General features: G+C 44.0%; 1 protein-coding gene across 1 annotated transcript in view; it reads right to left on the reverse strand.

Annotated features, from left to right (window-relative positions):
* LOC124616261 (LIM/homeobox protein Lhx3) overlaps positions 1 to 19,485 on the reverse strand; it is a 213,696-nt gene that overhangs the window by 129,676 nt on the left and 64,535 nt on the right. The window contains exon 3 of the mRNA XM_047144565.1: positions 17,011 to 17,213. Coding sequence (XP_047000521.1) covers positions 17,011 to 17,213 — 203 coding nt within the window. The remainder of the gene's footprint in view (positions 1 to 17,010; positions 17,214 to 19,485) is intronic.

Here is a 19,485-nt window from a genome sequence, read left to right on the forward strand (position 1 = left end):
GAACCATCCCGGCATTTGCCTGAAGCGATTTAGGGAAATCACGGAAAACCTAAATCAGGATGGCCGGACGCGAGATCGAACAGTCGTCATCCCGAATGCGAGCTCAGTGTGCTAACCACTGCGTCACCTCGTTCGGTCTAGAGGTGGGTTCACGTGGAACCTGTGGAGGAGCGGGAGCAGGATGTAGTGGCAAGACGATGAAGATGCCGGCGGGATTCTGGCAAAGTACTGTACTTTTGCTGTAAGTCTCAGAGTTAGAAAGAATTGTGGACATATCGGCAGAAACTATTAAACTATTGACGTTATCTTGGTGGCTACAGGTTTGGTTTAGTTAAATTGTTAAATTTCAGCGATCCAGAGTGTCTCTTTTTCAGTTCTTGTGTCATCTTGTTTTCTTGTACGCAATTACATTCATTACAGCGGAATTTGGCGCATCTTGTGGACCACACAGCCCACCAGTTATTTTGTGAGACATCCCTACCGTTAGCTGTGCTCCTTTCGCGGCCAACTCAGCGATCGGCCACCACGAGAATAAGTACGGGACGATGCCTCTTGTCGCTGCTGGTACGTACGTGGGAAGAGAAACGGCAAGTCTGGAGCAGCAGATAAGGCATTGAGTCACGACCGCCACAAATTAGGTTCGTCTCGTAATCCCACAAAGAAGCAGTTCTCTGCTGAAACGAGCAGCTGCTGAACGGTACTGTAGCAGGTAAGTACGAGGTTTGACTGGGGGTTGTTGCACTGTCAAGATTTTATAACCTTTGCTTTCTTTTTTTGTGGGTATTCATTGCCTCCAGATGGTTTAATAAACGTAAACATGGTCCGTAGTAGGCTGTAATGGTTTGGTTATTCATTTATGTTTGCATGGAACTGCATATCGAACATTCCAACACGAAATTACTCAGTAATGCGACGCTGACGACAATGTGTTCCTTACTAAACCACTCAGCAAACTTGTCAGACCGTGCTTCTTAACCTTGTCAGTAGTATTTATATTTACTCTGTATTACAAACAGCTAAAGCAGGGGCGCTATCAGCAGTCCTCCCATCTAAAAGTGAAGCCGCGGCTCCCGGAATTGCAGCAGCCATGAAAACTCTTTTCTAGTTCGATGGAGCGTTCGCTATAAAGGACAAACCTGTTTACACTGACTGCATCCTCACACGGTACAGGAATGATGTGTCTGTACTTGTACCAGACCAAGTGGAAACCTTACAGACGTATCCCAGTTTCCGAAACTACCCAGCTTAGCTAAGGCTATAGGAGCCTGCATGCTTGGTATCTGTCTGTTGGAAGAATACAGGATGAATCTGCCATGCTGCACCCTCACTCGTACGTAATGTTTCTGCATATTGTACATGACTGTAAATAGTGTTTGTATTGCTTTCGTTTGTGTCATTATGCACGAATAGCTAAATGAAAGGGGCGTATCAGTCCGGTGATGGCATATGGTCTTCACCTCTCGTAAATTACCAGGGGGCCACTAGACTTGTCCACTCCACTTGAGCATACTCATTCATCGCCTTCGCTCAGGACGATCCATCGATCCACCAAGAGAACAGCGTAGAGCATGATTATGAGGTACTAACTTCAGCCACTTCTGCCAGCTCCTAGTGATTAAAAGCCTTTCACTTTCAGAATTCGAGCCACCCAACTACTGTTGGAGAGGGTCAGTCACATCGGCACACAGCATTGTCAGTCACAAAGGATGATATAAAAAAATAATAACAGAAATAAGTCTCTGTGGCGTTGCTAGTCTGCCATCTGGCGCCTCCCAAGGCGGCGGATGGGAGAAATCAAATACATAGGACGGATGAAAACATGCAGAAAACCCAAGACATATCTGCTGTGGAAACCACGGACGTGTAAGTCAGCGCCTGTTAACCCAACGGGCGCTGCTCCGGAAACTGACAACGTTTGGTTCTAAGTAAGAACTGGAAACACTGGACTAACAGTTACAAACTATCATGGTTCAACACAATAAATCAATCTGGAAAATCACACACACTAATGTCATAGTTAGATCGACAAAAAATTCTGGTACTAACTCTCCAAGAAAGACGATTCACCGATGAAGAGGCAGTAGACTAAGCTAACTGTTGCATCTTCAAGAGTAAAATAGGAAAATGGGCGTTTAACGGCACTCAGCTTCTGGGCATGTCCTAGGTGGTACACAAAAATATAGTCAGCACAATCTGAGAAGTCTTTCCCACAAACGACCGCCTCATTACCAACAATAAGTACTTGCTGATCAATCTCCGTTCACGCTCTAACGCAAACAAACGAAAAGACCCACAAAACATCGATATGATCTGGGCAAAACTCGAGAAACACGTGGCAAAAATCCCTAAAGAAGATGTGAAGATTCTGCTGGGTGACTTCAATGCACAAATCGGTGAAGACATAGACTACCAAAACCCGTAACCCAATAATCAGCCCGCAGGTTCTTGAACAAAAATGGCACAATATTCACAGAACTAAGCCGACAAAATAATTTAAAACTCATGTCAGCGTCTTTGAGGAGCGTTCCACGGAAACGGAAGACTTGGAGCTCCCCCATACAATAAACTGGTGAATATCAGATCTATCATGTAACCATATTCTACCCTCTGCACAAAGAATTCACGACTTCCAAATCCGCAGAGCGGTGAGAATCGACTCGAATCACTATTTAACGAGAATGAAAGTGATATTCACACCAAAGAAAATACGCCAGAAAAAAATCATACTTACAAAAATTCAACTCAAGCAATATCGGAGAAACTAGCCACAAAGAAGAATGGAAAAAGTGCTTGCAAATTCCTGGGAAAAATTCCTCACCAAAATCACACAAAAGGCCACATATTTAATCCAAATGAAATAGAACTACACATTCAAAATATGAAAAAGTGCTAGAAGAAAGCAAAGAACATTACGTTAATTATAACAGTAAGAAAACACCAAAAATAAACAGCACTTCAATGAAATCAGGAAACAAGCGGCGAAAACCATGCGAGACGAAATACAGGAAGGAACAACTGTACTCCATCGAAGGAAATTATCGCAACTACAGCACCCGAGATTTATTTACAACTTTTGCCTGAATAATCCGAGGATATACCCCTCAAAATTTATGTATTAGAAAAGAACAGAAAAGTTACGTTGACAAATCAGGAGAACTTTTGGGAACTAGCACGATATTCTTCTGTACTCAACTGCTCCGAATCCTACTCGGGATTTCACAAGGAAATCACACCCAGGTCGAATCTCTACCTCCCTGACAAGAAGAGATTCACAAGCAAATCCTCAAACTCAAAAATAACAGAGCTTCGGGAGAAGATAGTTTCACTGCAAAACTGCTGAAAAACCTTGGACCAAATCGTCTCAGGGAACACACACAATTAGGCGAAGGCTAGAAATGCTCCCTGCTCACTCACTGCAGAATAAAGGTGACAAAACGAAATTAAATAATTATCGAGGAATTTCCGCTCTGCAAGTTACGAAATTCTGTGAGCATGCCTCCTCCAAAGAGGTCAGGATCAATACGATCAGAACAGTGGCGAACACGAAACCGTCTTCCGCACTGGTCAAGAACGGATATTAAATTTAAAAATAAAATTATAGTACAAAGCGCTCAGGAACTACCCGATCATACGTTCCTTTGTAGCTCCTCAGTTGGCACCACGAGCTGCAGCCCCCCACCAATAAACAATCCCCTAGTAGTACTGGGAATTAAACTCGTGTCCTCCGCATGAGGGTCTGTCGCATTGACTGCTTGACTGCGAAGGCACACAGGTTTATACACATAATTTACAAATATTTCGTGCAAATCGATTGAACAATGACGAATTAAGGTCCCGCACCGCGATTATCTGTCTATATATGACGACTGATCTTAGAAACGACTGTAGGGGTTTTGATACGGTTTTCACCAATGGACTGATTTGCGAGGAAGGTTTGTGTATAACTATAATCTATTACCGCAACACCAGGCGAGTCGTTCGGTTGTGGATGCATAGTGCTAGTCGTACGAAGCCGGGCCTGATCACTGATGTACACTATTTGACCGAAGTCTTCCGACTTCGGCTGATTTCTGCCGACAGGACTGGAGCGAGAAGTGACGGTGGAGGAAGCAAGAGAACACTGTGGAAGAGATATATAATTTACTTTCCCTTCCAGCTATTTATTTCGCTCCCTCAAATTTCAGTTTACGACCTGCTGTTTAAACTAAAAAAAAAAAAAAATTCAAGAATATGCATTCTGTAGCTGTTTCATAATATTGCCGTTATTGTTAGTCATTGTGCTATAATCCGTTCATCCAAGTTGAACGGTTGTGTAAACAAACGTACATTTTGCTATTGGTCATTGGCCCCATTACTCGAGCACTGGTGTAGTAATACCACTGGGAGTTTAGGAATTTTGTTGTTACTGTAGCGGGAATGATACTCTGAAACATGCTAAATTATCGAAAGTCTGAAATATATTTGATATCCACTGTGCTAAATGTCTAAAGGTAAATTGTTTAATTCTTGTACCCAATATAGCTGAGCTTTCGAGTTCACTGTGTTTTATTTTTAATAAACCTGTTTACAAAATTATAAAACTTGCTAAATCTGCGTAGAAGAAATGGTAGTTTTAATATCGGAGGGGGGGAGGGGCGTTCCAGTTTTGGCAGTTCTGCCAGGAGCGGACGATTCTCTTGTTAGGGTTCTGTGTGTAAACACCTCCAGTCGCTTTATCTCACACATATTGTCAGTTATTACATTTATGCAATGATTCGATTCAGATCATTCCGGGGTTCTGTAAAGATCAGCCAAGGAATATTCACCCTCCTAATTGCGTTCAAGATCTACTTTAGACCGACAGCGATTGCGGTAAAGAGCAGCTACCAGTATGATTTTTTACAGGGTGGAGTAAAATATAAGGGGCGATCAAGAAGTTTTCATTCGATGGTCGCTCAGCCTAGAATCGGTATGCTAATCAGGCAATATCTCCATGAGCATTGAGGCAGTAACCCCACTGACGCACCTTGTTGAAGATACTCGTTTTGTAAAACGCCTTGTCTACTGTCTGTAGAAGTCCGTAACTGCCTGCTGAATATCTTCGTCCGACATGAATCTTCGACCATTCAAGGCCTCTTTAAAGGAACCATAGGCGCGATAATCGCACTGGGAGGGATCAGGATTACAGGGTGAGTGCTCGACTGTCTGTTACTTGAGTTGGCGTAATTTCTGCGTCATGACGTTTGCGACGCAGGACTGACAGAAGAGACAGAGAAGATCCAGCTAAGAGCGGCGCATTTTGTCACGGGATTGGCGCGAGAGTGTTGCGGAATTCTCAACAAACTCCACTGGCAGACGTTACAAGAGAGGCGTTGTGCATCACCTAGAGGTTTAGCACTGAAGTTTCGAGAGAGCAAGTTCCAGGAAGATTCGGACAACATATTACTTCCTCTCCCACATATATCGCGCAATAACCACGACGAGAAAATCTGAGAAACTGAGAGTCAATACAGAGGCTTATCAACAGCCATTATTCCCATGCAAGTGGAACAGGGTAGGGGGGATCAGTTAGTGGTACCAGAAGTACCCTCCATCATGCATCATTAGCTGGCTTGCAGACTGTGATGTAGATGTAGGTACGGGGACGCGCATTATCATGAAGCAGCAACATCCCTTGGCTTACCATTCTACAACGGTGGTTTCCCACAGGCATGCTGCCCCATACACATTCTTCGTTCTCCGATGGATGTCTACTGGTGTTTGTACTGTGGCAGCCAACAAAAGAGTTACAGCACATTTGTCCTGTTTGGACACAGTTGATGATAACGTCACCATATACTGTATTCGAACATCATGAAGTACCTCGAAGAAAACGATTTATTGACACATAGCACGGTTTCAGAAAATATCGTTCTTGTGAAACACAACTAGCTCTTTATACTCATGAAGTAATAAGTGCTATCGACAGGGGATGTCAAATAGATTCCATATTTTTAGATTTCCAGAAGGCTTTCGACACCGTTCCTCACAAGCGTCTTCTAACCAAACTGCGTGCCCACGGAGTATCAGTTGTGTGACTGGATTACTGATTTACTGTCAGAAAGGTCACAGTTCGTAGTAGTTTGTGGAAAGTCATCGAGTAAAACAGAAGTAATAAACAGCGTTCCCCAAGGAAGTGTTACTGGTCTTGTATTATTCCTGATCTGTATTACCGACACAGAATCAATCTGAGTAGCCGTCTTAGATTGTTTGCAGGTGATGCTGTCATTTACCGTCTTGTAAAGTCATCAAATGATGAAAACGACTTTCAGAAGCATTTAGATAAGATATCTGTATGGTGCGAAAAGTGGCAATTGACCCTGAATAAGGAAGAGTGTGAAGTTATTCACGTGAGTACTAAAAGAAATTAGCTAAATTTCGCTTACGCGATAAGTCACACAAATATGAAGGCTTGTAAATTCAACTAAATACTTATGGTTTACAATTACAAAAAACCTAAATTGGAACGATCACACAGATAATATTGTGGGTAGAGCAATTAAAGACTGCGATTCAGTGGCAGAACACTTAGAAGGTGCAACAGGTCTACTAAAGAGACTGCTCACACCGCGCTTGTCCGCCCTATTCTAGAGTATTGCTGTGCGGTGTGGGAACCGCTTCAGGTGGGGCTGACGGATGACATCGAAAAAGTACAAAGAAGGGCAGCTCGTTTTGTATTATCGCGAAATAGGGGAGATAGTGACACAGACATGATACGTGTATTGGAGTGGCAATCAATAAAACAAAGGCGTTTTTCGTTGCGACGGGATCTTCTAATGAAATTTCAATCACCAGTTTTCTCCTACGATTGCGAAAACATTCTGTTGGCACCGACTTACATAGGGAGAAATGATCATCACGATAAAATAAGGGAAATCAGGACTCACACAGAAAAAATTTAAGTGCTCGTTTTTCCCGGTTCCGTTCGAGTTATGAGCGGTAGAAAGACAGCTTGAAGGTGGTTCATTGAACCCTCTGCCAGGCACTTTATTGTGAATAGCAAAGTAATCACGTAGATGTAGATGTAGTTCAAGTTTCCGCATTTACCCCACGTACGTCGGAAAGACACGAACGCCACACTAATCCCTTGCCAACATGTCGGTACTTATATACGCGCATCCGGGTCACGCCCCGTTGCATATACGCTGCAGCAGCGCCCTCAAACGGAAACTTTTTGGTCGCCCTTATAAAACTGGACCGGAAAATATTTGATGCAACGTAGATAGACAACCAACGTCTATCATCGGCAACCAGGGCAGATGATGTAAGTTGGGTTGTCTATCTTAAGGCGCATGAAATATTTTCCGGGCGTTTTATTTTGGCCACCCTGTATGTGAACATACTGGTACGCTCAACGCTACATCCGGAACGGCCTGCCGATGCTGCCTGCACAGTGAGTTTCACGGCTCTTAGCGCTGAACAATCGCCGACCTCCGCTGCAGTCAGCACAGCTCACAACCTGCCACCAGCCACGTCACGCTCATTCACACGGAAAGAGCAACGCCCACCACCTGTTCCACTGGCACAGTTTCCGTGATGCCCAAGCTGGCACAAACACAGCAGAGCTGGCGAATGTCGAAGGTATTGGCTTTCAATAGTGTGAGCCCATAATCGTGGTCTCGCCGAATAATAGAAGATTTCGACTAAATAAATTTTATACGTGATGTTATTTCGGTGATTACAAAATCGTGTCTCATTTACAAGAAGCTTGGCGGTGTGTAACCACTTATCGATATGATAATTTCTCTAGCCTGGATGCATGAACTGATTCTGTTAAAAAGGATGTCATAAAACCATTGCATCCTCTCCTGATCCAAACTGGCTCACAACTGCTGTAACTGATCCATGATATCTTGGTTATGGCAATGGGAGAAAGGTGAGGTCCGAGCTGGTCGTGCAGATGTTCCATTGACGACAGTTCTGGGGGACCTAACTGGCCGCAGAAGTACCTCAGCGTCACATACAAATCGTAAACACATGTTCCATATGTGATCGAGCATTGTCCTGTTGTAAACTGGCACCACAATACTGACTCCTCAGATGTAACACATGAGGGCGCAGGATGTCCGCGACATACAGCTACACTGTCAGAGTACCCTATCACTCACTACCACCAGCGACTGAAGTCGTATACGAATGGCTCACCACATCATGAACGCCAGGAGGAAGGCAGCTGTGCCTCTCCAAAACACTGGAAGAATTGGACCTTCCCAGGTCCCCACTATAATCATCAACGATCGTCATCTGGGGTACCGCTGAATTCTGATTCATCGCTGAACACGAAGCGACATCATTCATCACCAGTCAATGCTTCCCAGCAATGGTCCCATTCCAAACCGATCAATGCTGTGGGACGACACAGAAGGTTGCACGGAGTCCGCTACTCGTTCTCGGATGCAGGTGCAGATGTGATGGAGTTACGATGTGCCTGGTCCACAGACGTGGTTAGCCGGAACCTTGACGACGAATACGTCTGCTCTCACATGCGCACGCAGTACATCTGGCCACTGTCACATTCTAATGCCCGCAACATCTGGACATCGCACTATTCGACCAGCCGATCAAATGAAGACTCACAGTCGGGCTCCTTTTAAACTCTTTACAAATGCTGATGACACTGTCTCACTCAAGTGCGGGGCACCTCTGTGTTCTTCACAGTGATCACACATCGTCTGACGCTGGTCATGCTTCTTATACACAATCGAGTCACATTAGTGGGACTACCGTCTATGTTCAACGTCAAAATACAATAAACACTCGCAGACAGTACGTGGCAGCACTAGCAGTGGGCGGCATATAAATCATGTTGGGGGGACACTGTAAAACAGTACAATCGTTGTTGTAATGCAGAAACGGCGTGAGTCATCTGACTCCCAAAAGGGCACGATTATTGGCTTGCGGACCTAGGCTGGAAGCAATTCAGAAACTGCAAAGTTTGTAAACTGTTTGCGTACTGCCGTTTTTAAAGTATGGCGTGCATGGCAAAATGGCGCTGTCCAAATCCAGCGGCGAGACAACTGTGGTCTACCGTAGGTCGAAAATGATATAGGCGAACGACGGCTGTAGAGATGTCTACGGACGAATAGACTTGCAACTGTTGAGCAACTAACCGTCCAGTGGAACCAAGGGGCAACCAGCAGTGTCTTCTCAACGACCACTCAGGGAACGTTGCAGCACATGGGCCTCTGCATCCATGCACCCATGCTGACTGCTGTTCGTTGGCGACGAAAACTGGATTCTGCACGCCAGTATCGCAACTGGACGTCCACTGAGCAGCGACAGGCGCCATTCCCAGATGAATCACTTTTTATGCTCCATCGGACACATGTCTGTTGGCGTGGTATGGCACTGAAATAATAGTCGAAATGGCGAAGGCGGAATGAAGGAGCGTCATGTTCCTGGGGAGTGTTTTTGTGGCATCCCCTGGTTGAACTCGTCATTCTGCAAGGCACAGTGGATCAACAGATGTATGCATCTTTCCTTGAGGACCATATTCTCCCCTACGTGCAGTTTATTTTTTTCCTCGGCACCATGGCATCTACCAGCAGGACAATGCAATGTATCAGACAACTCGCAGTGTACGTGCGTGGTTCTGAGTACATCAGGGTGAGTTTAAAGTACTGCCCTCGCCACCAAACTCCCTGGATTTAAATCCAAACGAGAATCTGTGGGACCGCCTCGATCGGGCCTTTTCACCATGGATCCTCATCCGAGAAACCTAGCGTGGTTCTGAGAACACCAGGATGAGATTAACATACTGCCCTCGCCACCGAACTCCCTGGATTTAAATCCAAACGAAAATCTGTGGGACCACCTCGATCGGGCCTTTTCATCATGGATCCTCATCCGAGAAAGCTAGCATGGTTCTGAGAACACCAGGATGAGATTAACTTACTGCCCTAGCCACCAAACTCCCTGCATTTAAATCCAAAAGAGAATATGTGGGACCGCCTCGATCGGGCCTTTTCAGCATGGATCCTTACCCGAGAAACCTAGCGTAGCTGGCCGTGGTATTCCCTATCCCTGTCGGTACTTGCCACAACCTCACAGACTCTCTTCCTTCACGTTTCGCAGCAGTCCGCGCTGGGAGAGATGGTTATTCAGCTTTTGACAGATGGTCACATAAATGTGACTGGACCATGTTATATCATACCATTTCTGGCAACAACACTTAAACACGAACAATGGAATGCACTCCCGTAATCGACCTACCTGTCACAAAGTGTTGAAACTCAAAGCATTTAAACACCCGCTATGCCAATACTTCTTTCAGAGTTTGCTGATACAGTAGTCCGATACTCCGCAATCATTTACACTCGCTCGTTCCACGGTAGACCCGTGCCAAAACACTGCACAGGTCACACCAGTTCTCAAAAAGGAAATGAGGGTAATACGATGAATTATAAACCAATATCACTGACATCGATTTGCAGTAGGATTATCGAAAATATACAGTGTTTGAATATTATGAATTATCTTAAAAAAAAAGCCGGCTTGTTGACATATAGTCAACACAAATACCGTTTTTGTGAACAACAGTTAGCTCTTTATTCGCACAAAGTAATGCATACTATCGACAGGGGATCTAACTTCGTTCCATTTTTCTAGGTGTCCGGAAGGCTTTTGACAGCGTTCCTCGCAAGAGGCTTCTAATCATACTGCGTGCCTATGGAGTATCATTTCAGCTTTGCGACTGGATTTGTGATTTCGTGTCAGAAAGGTCACAGTACTTATACTCGGCAGAAACCATCGAGTGAAACAGAAGTGATATCCGGCGTTCCCCAAGGAAGTATTATAGGCCCTCTGCTGTTCCTAAACCGTACCATCGATTTAGGAGACAATCTGAGAAGCCCTCTTAGATTTTTGCAGATGATGCTGTCATTTACCGTATAATAAAATCATCAGAAGATTAAAACCAACTGCAAAATAATTTCAACGCTATCTGTAGGGAGTGAAAAACGGCAGTTGCCTCTGAGTAAGGAAAAATGTGAGCTCATTACATAAGTACAAAAAGAAATCCGTTAAATTTCGGTTACACGATAAGTGACACAATTTTAAACGCTGCCAATGCAGCTAAATACCTAGAGATTACAATTACGAACAACTTAAACTGGATTACATAGCGTTGTGGAGAAGGCGAACCAAAGATTGCTTTTGATTGGCAGGACACCTAGAAGAAGCAATAGGTCCACTAAAGAGACTGCCTATACTACAATTATTCGTCCTCTGCTAGATTATTTCTGTGCAGAATGGAATCCTTACCATATAGGTTAAACGGAGGACATCGAAAAAGACAAAGAAGTGTAGCTCGCTTTGGAGTTTATCGTTCCGGCATGATCCTTTCACGAAATTTCTGTCATCAACTTTCTCCTCTGAACGTGAAAATATTTGTAATTCTCGTGGAGAAAAACAGCGTACGGATAAGGTATTTTAAAAACGGATTACAAACATTCCACATAAATATTTTAATACGGCCAAAACAGTTTTAATTTATTTTTAAAGTGAAAATATTTTATTGTCGTCAATCTGCATACGGAGAAATGATCATCGCAAAGTAATAAGATAAATCAGTGCTCGTATAGACAGATTTTCCCACGCGCTTTCAGAGAGTGGAAAGGCAGAGAAATAGTCTGAAGCTGTTTCGAAGAACCCTATGCCAGCCACTGAAGGTGAATTGCACAGTAATCAATGTAAGTGTGGATGTAGATGGTGTGTATGTATACGAAATTACGTTGATATCCAACATGTTTTTTGGGTGCTTCAATTTTTGTTATGCTATGATATGAGGTAAAATTTTATAGACAAATGGATAGTATCTGTATCAAATATTACAGCTGGCCGGAGTGGCCGTGCGGTTCTAGGCGCTACAGTCTGGAGCCGTGCGACCGCTATGGTTGCAGGTTCGAATCCTGCCTCGGGCATGGATGTGTGTGATGTCCTTAGGTTAGTTAGGTTTAATTAGTTCTAAGTTCTAGGCGACTGATGACCTCAGAAGTTAAGTCGCATAGTGCTCAGAGCCATTTGAATATTACATTTAAATGACAAACTTCCAACGGAAGTTAGACAAAAGTTATTGAAAACTGGAACCACAGCTTTCGCCAGTGTTTGTCAAAATAGGCACTAGGTGTATTCCACTAAATTATTGGCCCGTATTATTAGCGTCGATATGCAGCACGATTCTGGAACCTATGTTGTGTTCGAATATTATGAATTACCTCGAAAAGAATGGTCTATTGAGATACAGTCAACACGGATTTAGAAAGTATCGTTCTTGTGAAACACAAGACTTTACTCAAACAAGGTGTTGAGTGCTAGCGACAAGGGATTTCAGATCCGTTCTGTGTTTCTTGCGGTCGCAGGTTCGAATCCTGCCTCGGGCATGGATGTTTGTGATGTCCTTAGGTTAGTTAGGTTTAACTAGTTCTAAGTTCTAGGGGACTAATGACCTCAGCAGTTGAGTCCCATAGTGCTCAGATCCGTTTGAACCATTTTTTGTGTTTCTTGATTTCCAGAAGGCTTTGACACTGTACCTCACAAGCTGCCTGTAATCAGATTGGTGCTTATGGAATATCGTCTCAGTTATGCGACTGGATACGTGATTTCTTGTCAGAGGGGTCACAATTCGTAGTAATTGACGGAAAGTCATCGAGTAAAGCATAAGTTATTTCTGTCCTTCCCAAAGTTAGTTTAAAGGCCCTCTGTGTTCCTTACCTATATAAACGATTTAAGAGACAGTCTGAGCAGCCGTCTTAGGTTGTTTGCAGGTGATGCTGTCGTTTACCGGCTACTGTATGGTGCGAAAATTGGTAATTGACCCTAAATAACGAAAAGTGTGAGGAGAGTACTGCTGTGCGGTGTGGGATCCTTACCAGGTAGGATTAACGATGAACACCGAGAAAGTTCAAAGAAGAACAGCACGTTTTGTATTATAGAAAATAGGGGAGAGAATGTCACGGACATGATAAAGGATTTGGGATGAACATTATTAAAACAAAGGCGTTTCTCGTAGCGGCGGGAACTTCTCACGAAATTTTTATAACCAACTTTCTCCTCCGAATGCGAAAATCGACGTCAGCCAAAGTAAGGAGGAATGATCATCATAACAGACTAATGGAAATCGCAGCTCGCACGGAAACGTATAGGTGTTCGTTATGTCCTCTGGCTGCTACATAATAGAGAATTATTGTGAAGGTGATTTGATGAACCCTCTGCCAGGCACTTAAGTGTGATTTGTAGAGTAGCCACGTAGATATAGATGAAGATATTGTAATTGTAAGTCACGACGCTTGGATGTGCCCCTGCTCTGAACAGCTCTGTAGTGCGAAACACATGATCGCACATCAACGCCAGATTGTAATTATTTGTGGTTTGGGAAGAATGATAAAGGGACCCTGTGATGGAATACCTGCACAGAAAATCAGAATGCGACAGCAGTGCGAATTTTGGAGAACCGGCGTTTGGAGCTGACTGCCGAACGATTCTCCAAGATACATTGCTCGTAAGGACACAGAGATAAGATACGAGAAATTAGGGCTCATATGGAGGCAAATAGACAGTCGTATTTCTCTCGCACTGTTTGCGAGTGAAACAGGATGGGAAATGATTAGTAGTAGTACAGGCAACTCTCCGCCATGAACCATTCGGTGGCTTTCAGAATATCTATCTAGATGTAGATGTAGAATGCAATTGGCTATTGAAGGTTTTGTTTGAAGCCAACGACAGAGGGATAAGGGTCACTGTAACGAGGGAATCTCGACTCTAGTTGAGATGGACACAACCTGTTGATGAAAATATCCCCATATTCTAAACTTATAGATCGTGACAGTTACGAAGGAAATATGGAGTAGGATGGCCAGTCTGCTTTGAGGTCATCGAAGATTCAATAAACCCCCTCTATTGCAGTCTTTAGTTCAGAAACAGGTTAGATGCGTACCTCCACGCTTATCTACTCTGTGCAAGTATCTTCATCTCTGCTTAACTACTGCGGTCTACATGCATTTCATCCTGATTTCTGTAGTCTTGCCTCCCTGTACAACTTTTACCGTCCACCCCTCCATCCCCCAAGCACACACACTTTCTTCCTTTACGAAACTGAGGATTCTTCGGTGTCTTAGATCTGTCCTGTCAACGGACGCCTTCTTTCAATCGAGCAGTGCAATAAATTTTCTTATTCACAATCCAATTCATTATTTCTTCATAAGTAAACCGATCTACCCATGTATTCTTTAGTAATATTCTATAGCATAACATTTCAAAAGCTTCCATTTCTTGTAGTCTGAAGTGATAGTGTTCACGTTTTATTTCCGCACAAGGCTTCTCTCCAGACAAATACCTACAGAAAAGGTTTTCTAACTTTGTGTTTGGTTGGTAAGTTAGTTAGTTACATGTTTCATATATCATCTGAACGAGTCTTTTATCGAAGTGAATCAGTTTCAGGATATGTATTCGTCATTAGTGTTAACATTAATGAACGCTTCACTATTTTATTCTTACTCATGCAACTACACTTAGAAACAAGTGTTCCTTTGAAACTTCCTGGCAGATTAAAACTGTGTGCCCGACCGAGACTCGAACTCGGGACCTTTGCCTTTCGCGGGCAAGTGCTCTACCAACTGAGCTACCGAAGCACGACTCACGACCGGTTCTCACAGCTTTACTTCTGCCAGTACCTCGTCTCCTACCTTCCAAACTTTACAGAAGCTCTCCTGGTTCGCAGGAGAGCTTCTGTAAAGTTTGGAAGGTAGGAGACGAGGTACTGGCAGAAGTAAAGCTGTGAGTACCGGTCGTGAGTCGTGCTTCGGTAGCTCAGTTGGTAGAGCACTTGCCCGCGAAAGGCAAAGGTCCCGAGTTCGAGTCTCGGTCGGGCACACAGTTTTAATCTGCCAGGAAGTTTCATATCAGCGCACACTCCGCTGCAGAGTGAAAATCTCATTCTGGAAACATCCCCCAGGCTGTGGCTAAGCCATGTCTCCGCAATATCCATTCTTTCAGGAGTGCTAGTTCTGCAGGTTCGCAGGAGAGCTTCTGTAAAGTTTGGAAGGTAGGAGACGAGGTACTGGCAGAAGTAAAGCTGTGAGTACCGGTCGTGAGTCGTGCTTCGGTAGCTCAGTTGGTAGAGCACTTGCCCGCGAAAGGCAAAGGTCCCGAGTTCGAGTCTCGGTCGGGCACACAGTTTTAATCTGCCAGGAAGTTTCATATCAGCGCACACTCCGCTGCAGAGTGAAAATCTCATTCAAGTGATCCTTTTGTTAAAAATTTCTCTCTTTTATTTCTTACTTTTACCAGCCTGGAATTTATATTGTCCTACATCATACATTGTGCGCTATTATGCTGCTCAAATAGAAAACCTCCTCTTCTGCTTTTTATGTCTCATTTCCTAATGTAATTTCCTCGAAATTTCCTGGTATAATTCGACTATGTTCCATTATTCTTGTTCTACTTTTGGTGATGTTCGTATATAGTCACTTTCCAAAATACTATGTATTCCGTTCAACTGTTCTTCAAAATCCTTTATCGTCTCTGACAGAACTACGATACCACCCACAAATCTCAAAAATTTTATTACTTCTCGCTGAACTTAACTCAACTTTCCAGATATCTCTTTGGTCTCCTATACTGCTGCCTCAATCTATAGAGTGAATAACATGAAAAATTCCCTAAAACAGGCATCAAGGGTTTCCTTTTACATCGTTTTGTTCTTAGCAATGCAGTCTGATTTCTATACAGATTGCAGGCAACCCTTCGCTCACTATATTTTATCGCTGTCACATCCAGAATTTTAAAGAAAATATTCCAGTCAACAATTATATAAGCTTTGTCTAAGTCTAAAAATGCTATAAATGTATTTTTATCTTTCTTCGGCCTATTTTCCAAGACATGTCGTAAGGTGTAAGGTCAGTTTTGCCTAATGTGTTTCTGAATTTTCAACAATGTTATCAGCTTCGTCCAATTATAAAATGCTATAAACATATTTTCGTTTTTATCCAGCCTATCTTCTAACATATCTCGTAAGGTCAGCTCTGCCTAGCGTGTTCCTATATTTCTCTAGAACCCAAACTGATCTTCGCTGAGGACAATTTCTGCCATTTTGTGCATGTTTTTTTTTCAAAAAAATGTTATTATTTTGCAGCTATGATTTATTAAACTCATGGTTTGGTAACATTTACAATTGATAGCACTCGTCTTCTTTTGAACTGGGATGCATTCTCATGGTATTTCTCCCGTCTCTTATATCCTGTATACCACATGGAATAGTTCTGTCATTACCCGAGAATCTCAGTAAGTCTGTGGGATTGTCGTCTACTCAAGGTGGCTAGTTTTTACTTACATCTTTCAATCCTCTACCTCATTTTTCTCGCAATATCATGTCCCATCTTTTCTTTATCTACTTTTTGTTCAGTTAACATAATATTTTCCCCCAGGTCGTTTTCTCCGTACAGCATTTCCATACATTCCTCTCACATTTAAGCCTTCCCTCCTTTGCTCACTACTGACTTGCCATCTGAGCTCGGAGTATTAAGGAGTGATTGTATCACGCAGAAGGAACGGGCTGCATATTTCTGGACTGGAAACCCAAAGAGTATGTGTGAAATCGTCCTGGACAGAATGTCCCCACTTCACATTCTTCGGAACTACAGATATTCGTGAGAGAATAAAGTTCCGAATGTCGTTGTGCATAGGGCGCCAAGTGGATGCACACAATGCATTGCTCACAGTAATGGGCATCCTCCTCACAAACATATGGCATGATTGGGTTAGTAACAGTTCCATACAATTCTGGCTTTCGCTACCAATCGAACATTCTGTTTTCTGTTGTCATGTTTCTGTTCATGTTAGGGAATTAATGTTCTATGGAATGAAGAAGCTCGATGTATTTTACGCGTTCGAAACGGACAGCTCGTGTCCCAGTACTATTTGATAAAATACCTACGATTCTGCCTCGTAGCATTGTAGAATTCCTACGTTACACGGTGTAGGGAACTGGTACGGTACCTTTGGACTTGGCGGCCTCGTAGTCCGGCTTGCAGACGAGTTTGCGGTCCTCCATGAGGTAGAACTCGTCCCCCGTGTTGAGCTGCCGGCTGCACATGACGCAGGAGAAGCACTGTAGGTGGTACACGTGCTCCTGCGCGCGTCGCACCACCTGCGTGGGGGGGATTCCCTGCTCGCAGCCCGCGCACTTGGTCCCGTAGCGCCTGGAACATGCGGCCGCGCCTCTAAGCTAAACGTCGCTGCCGCCGTAACAAACTGACACAGGCAATTGCAGTACACTGAATCTGTAAAAAATTGAGGGGAAGGATTTCCTAGTCGCAGTCCGCGCCGTTGGTAGGTCTACTGTATAGCCTGGAATACTCGGCCGCCCCTGTAATCTAATTGTTGCTGCCACCTTAACAAGCTGACGCAGGCAGCTGAAACTGTAAACAACTGAGGGAAGGATTCCCAGCTCGCAGCCTGCGTGCTTGGTCCTGGAGCGCCTGAAATACTCATATATGGTTGGACCTCTTGCCTTAAAAGCTGATAGCCGGCCGTTGTGACCGAGCGGTTCTAGGCGCTTCAGTCCGAAATCGCGCGACTGCTACGGTCGCAGGTTCGAATCCTGCCTCGGGCATGGATGTGTGTGATGTCCTTAGGTTAGTTAGGTTTAAGTAGTTCTAACTTCTAGGGGACTGATGACCTCAGAAGTTAAGTCCCATAGTGCTCAGAGCCATTTGAACTTTTTTTTTGGCGGGGGGGGGGGGGGGGGGGGGGAGAGCCTGTATATCCGTGTGGTACCACTCTACTGGTCGATGTTGGAGCCAGCTTCTTGCAGCATCAGTGACGATAAAGGATCTTTCTTTCTATGTATTCACAGCACATTACACTTGTCTACATTGAGATTCAATTCCCATTCCCTGCACCATGCGTCAATTCGTTTCAGATCCTCCTGCATTTCAGTACAATTTTCCATTATTACAAACTCTCGATAGACTACAGCATCATCCGCAAAAAGCCTCAATGAACTTCCGATGTTATCCACAAGGTCATTTATGTATACTGTGATTAGCAACGGTCCTACGACACTCCCCTGCGACACACCCGATATCACTCTTACTTCGGAAGACTTCTCTCCATTGAGAATGACATGTTGCGTTCTGTTATCAAGAGACTATTCAATCCAATCACACAATTGGTCTGATAGTCCATATGCTCTTACTTTGTTCATTAAACGACTGTGGGCAACTGTATCGAACGCCTTGCGAAAGTCAAGAAACACGGCATCTCCCTGGGAACCCGTGTCTATGGCACTCTGAGTCTCGTGGACGAATAGCGCGAGCAGGTATAAAGCCTAGTGTGCAGTCGTTATTCAATACATTGGAGACAAAGCATTATCTCTGTTAAAAAGAGAAGCTTTAGAGAAGGAAAGCCAACAGGGCTCTGAGTCGGGGTAGTACCAAATACAATGTCACCTCTCTCGCCCGCCAAAGAAATTAGAAAATTCGAATCCTGGTCGAAGAAAAAAATTCCACAGTGTCTTAACGAATCAGGCTACAAGATTTATCGATGGTGCCTCGTCTGTCGAATGAGGACGTTAAGCCCACCGACCTGCTGCTATTTAGAAGAGAACTGTGGTGTGTACTGGTGCCAAATTCGAACCTCCCTTTTCCACATTCCAAGTGAAAATCCGAGGGTGGTTTGAAAAGTTCTCGGAATCACCAAGAGAGGTCAGCACTAGTGCAACGAGTTGTTCACGTGATATTCATTGGACTGTTGCCTGGAAACACGTGCCGCATCAGTGCTCTTCGAAGAGAGCTGTGGCGTTGTGGCTCTGCTGTTGTTCCCACGTAATGATTTGCGAAGAGGGGAAAAAATAGAGATTCGAGCAGTGATTAAGTATTTCGTAAAGAAAGGTATGAAAGCAAAGGACATTCGTGCCGATTTCCAGAATACGCTGGGGGACACTGCTCCTTCATATTCAACTGTCGCTGAGTGGACAAATGAATTTAAATTTGGTCGGGAGACCTTAGATGATGACCCACGCAGTGGTCGGCAAAGATGTGTCACTACTCCAGAAATCATTGCAAAAGTGCACAAAATGTTCAAGGAGGATCGCCGATTGAAAGTGCGTGAAACTGCTCACGCTTGCCAGATGTCATCTGAAAGGGTATATCACATTTTAAATGAAGAATTAGAAATTAAAAAGTTACCTGCAAGATGGGTGTCACGACTCTTGACGAGCGCGCGCACACATGTGCCTTCGTCACGGCAAAATTACACGAACTAAGGTATGAATTGTTGCCACACTAGCCTTATTCACCTGATATGGCTCCGTCAGACTTCCATCTCTTCCCAAAACTGAAAATTTTTCTTGGTGGACGAAGATTCGCTTCAAAAGAAGAACTGATAGCCGGAGTTGGTTCAAATGGCACTGAGCACTATGGGACTTAACATCTGTGGTCATCAGTCCCCTAGAACTTTGAACTACTTAAA

This window comes from Schistocerca americana, chromosome 5 (assembly GCF_021461395.2).
Source record: "Schistocerca americana isolate TAMUIC-IGC-003095 chromosome 5, iqSchAmer2.1, whole genome shotgun sequence".
Lineage (NCBI taxonomy): Eukaryota > Metazoa > Arthropoda > Insecta > Orthoptera > Acrididae > Schistocerca > Schistocerca americana.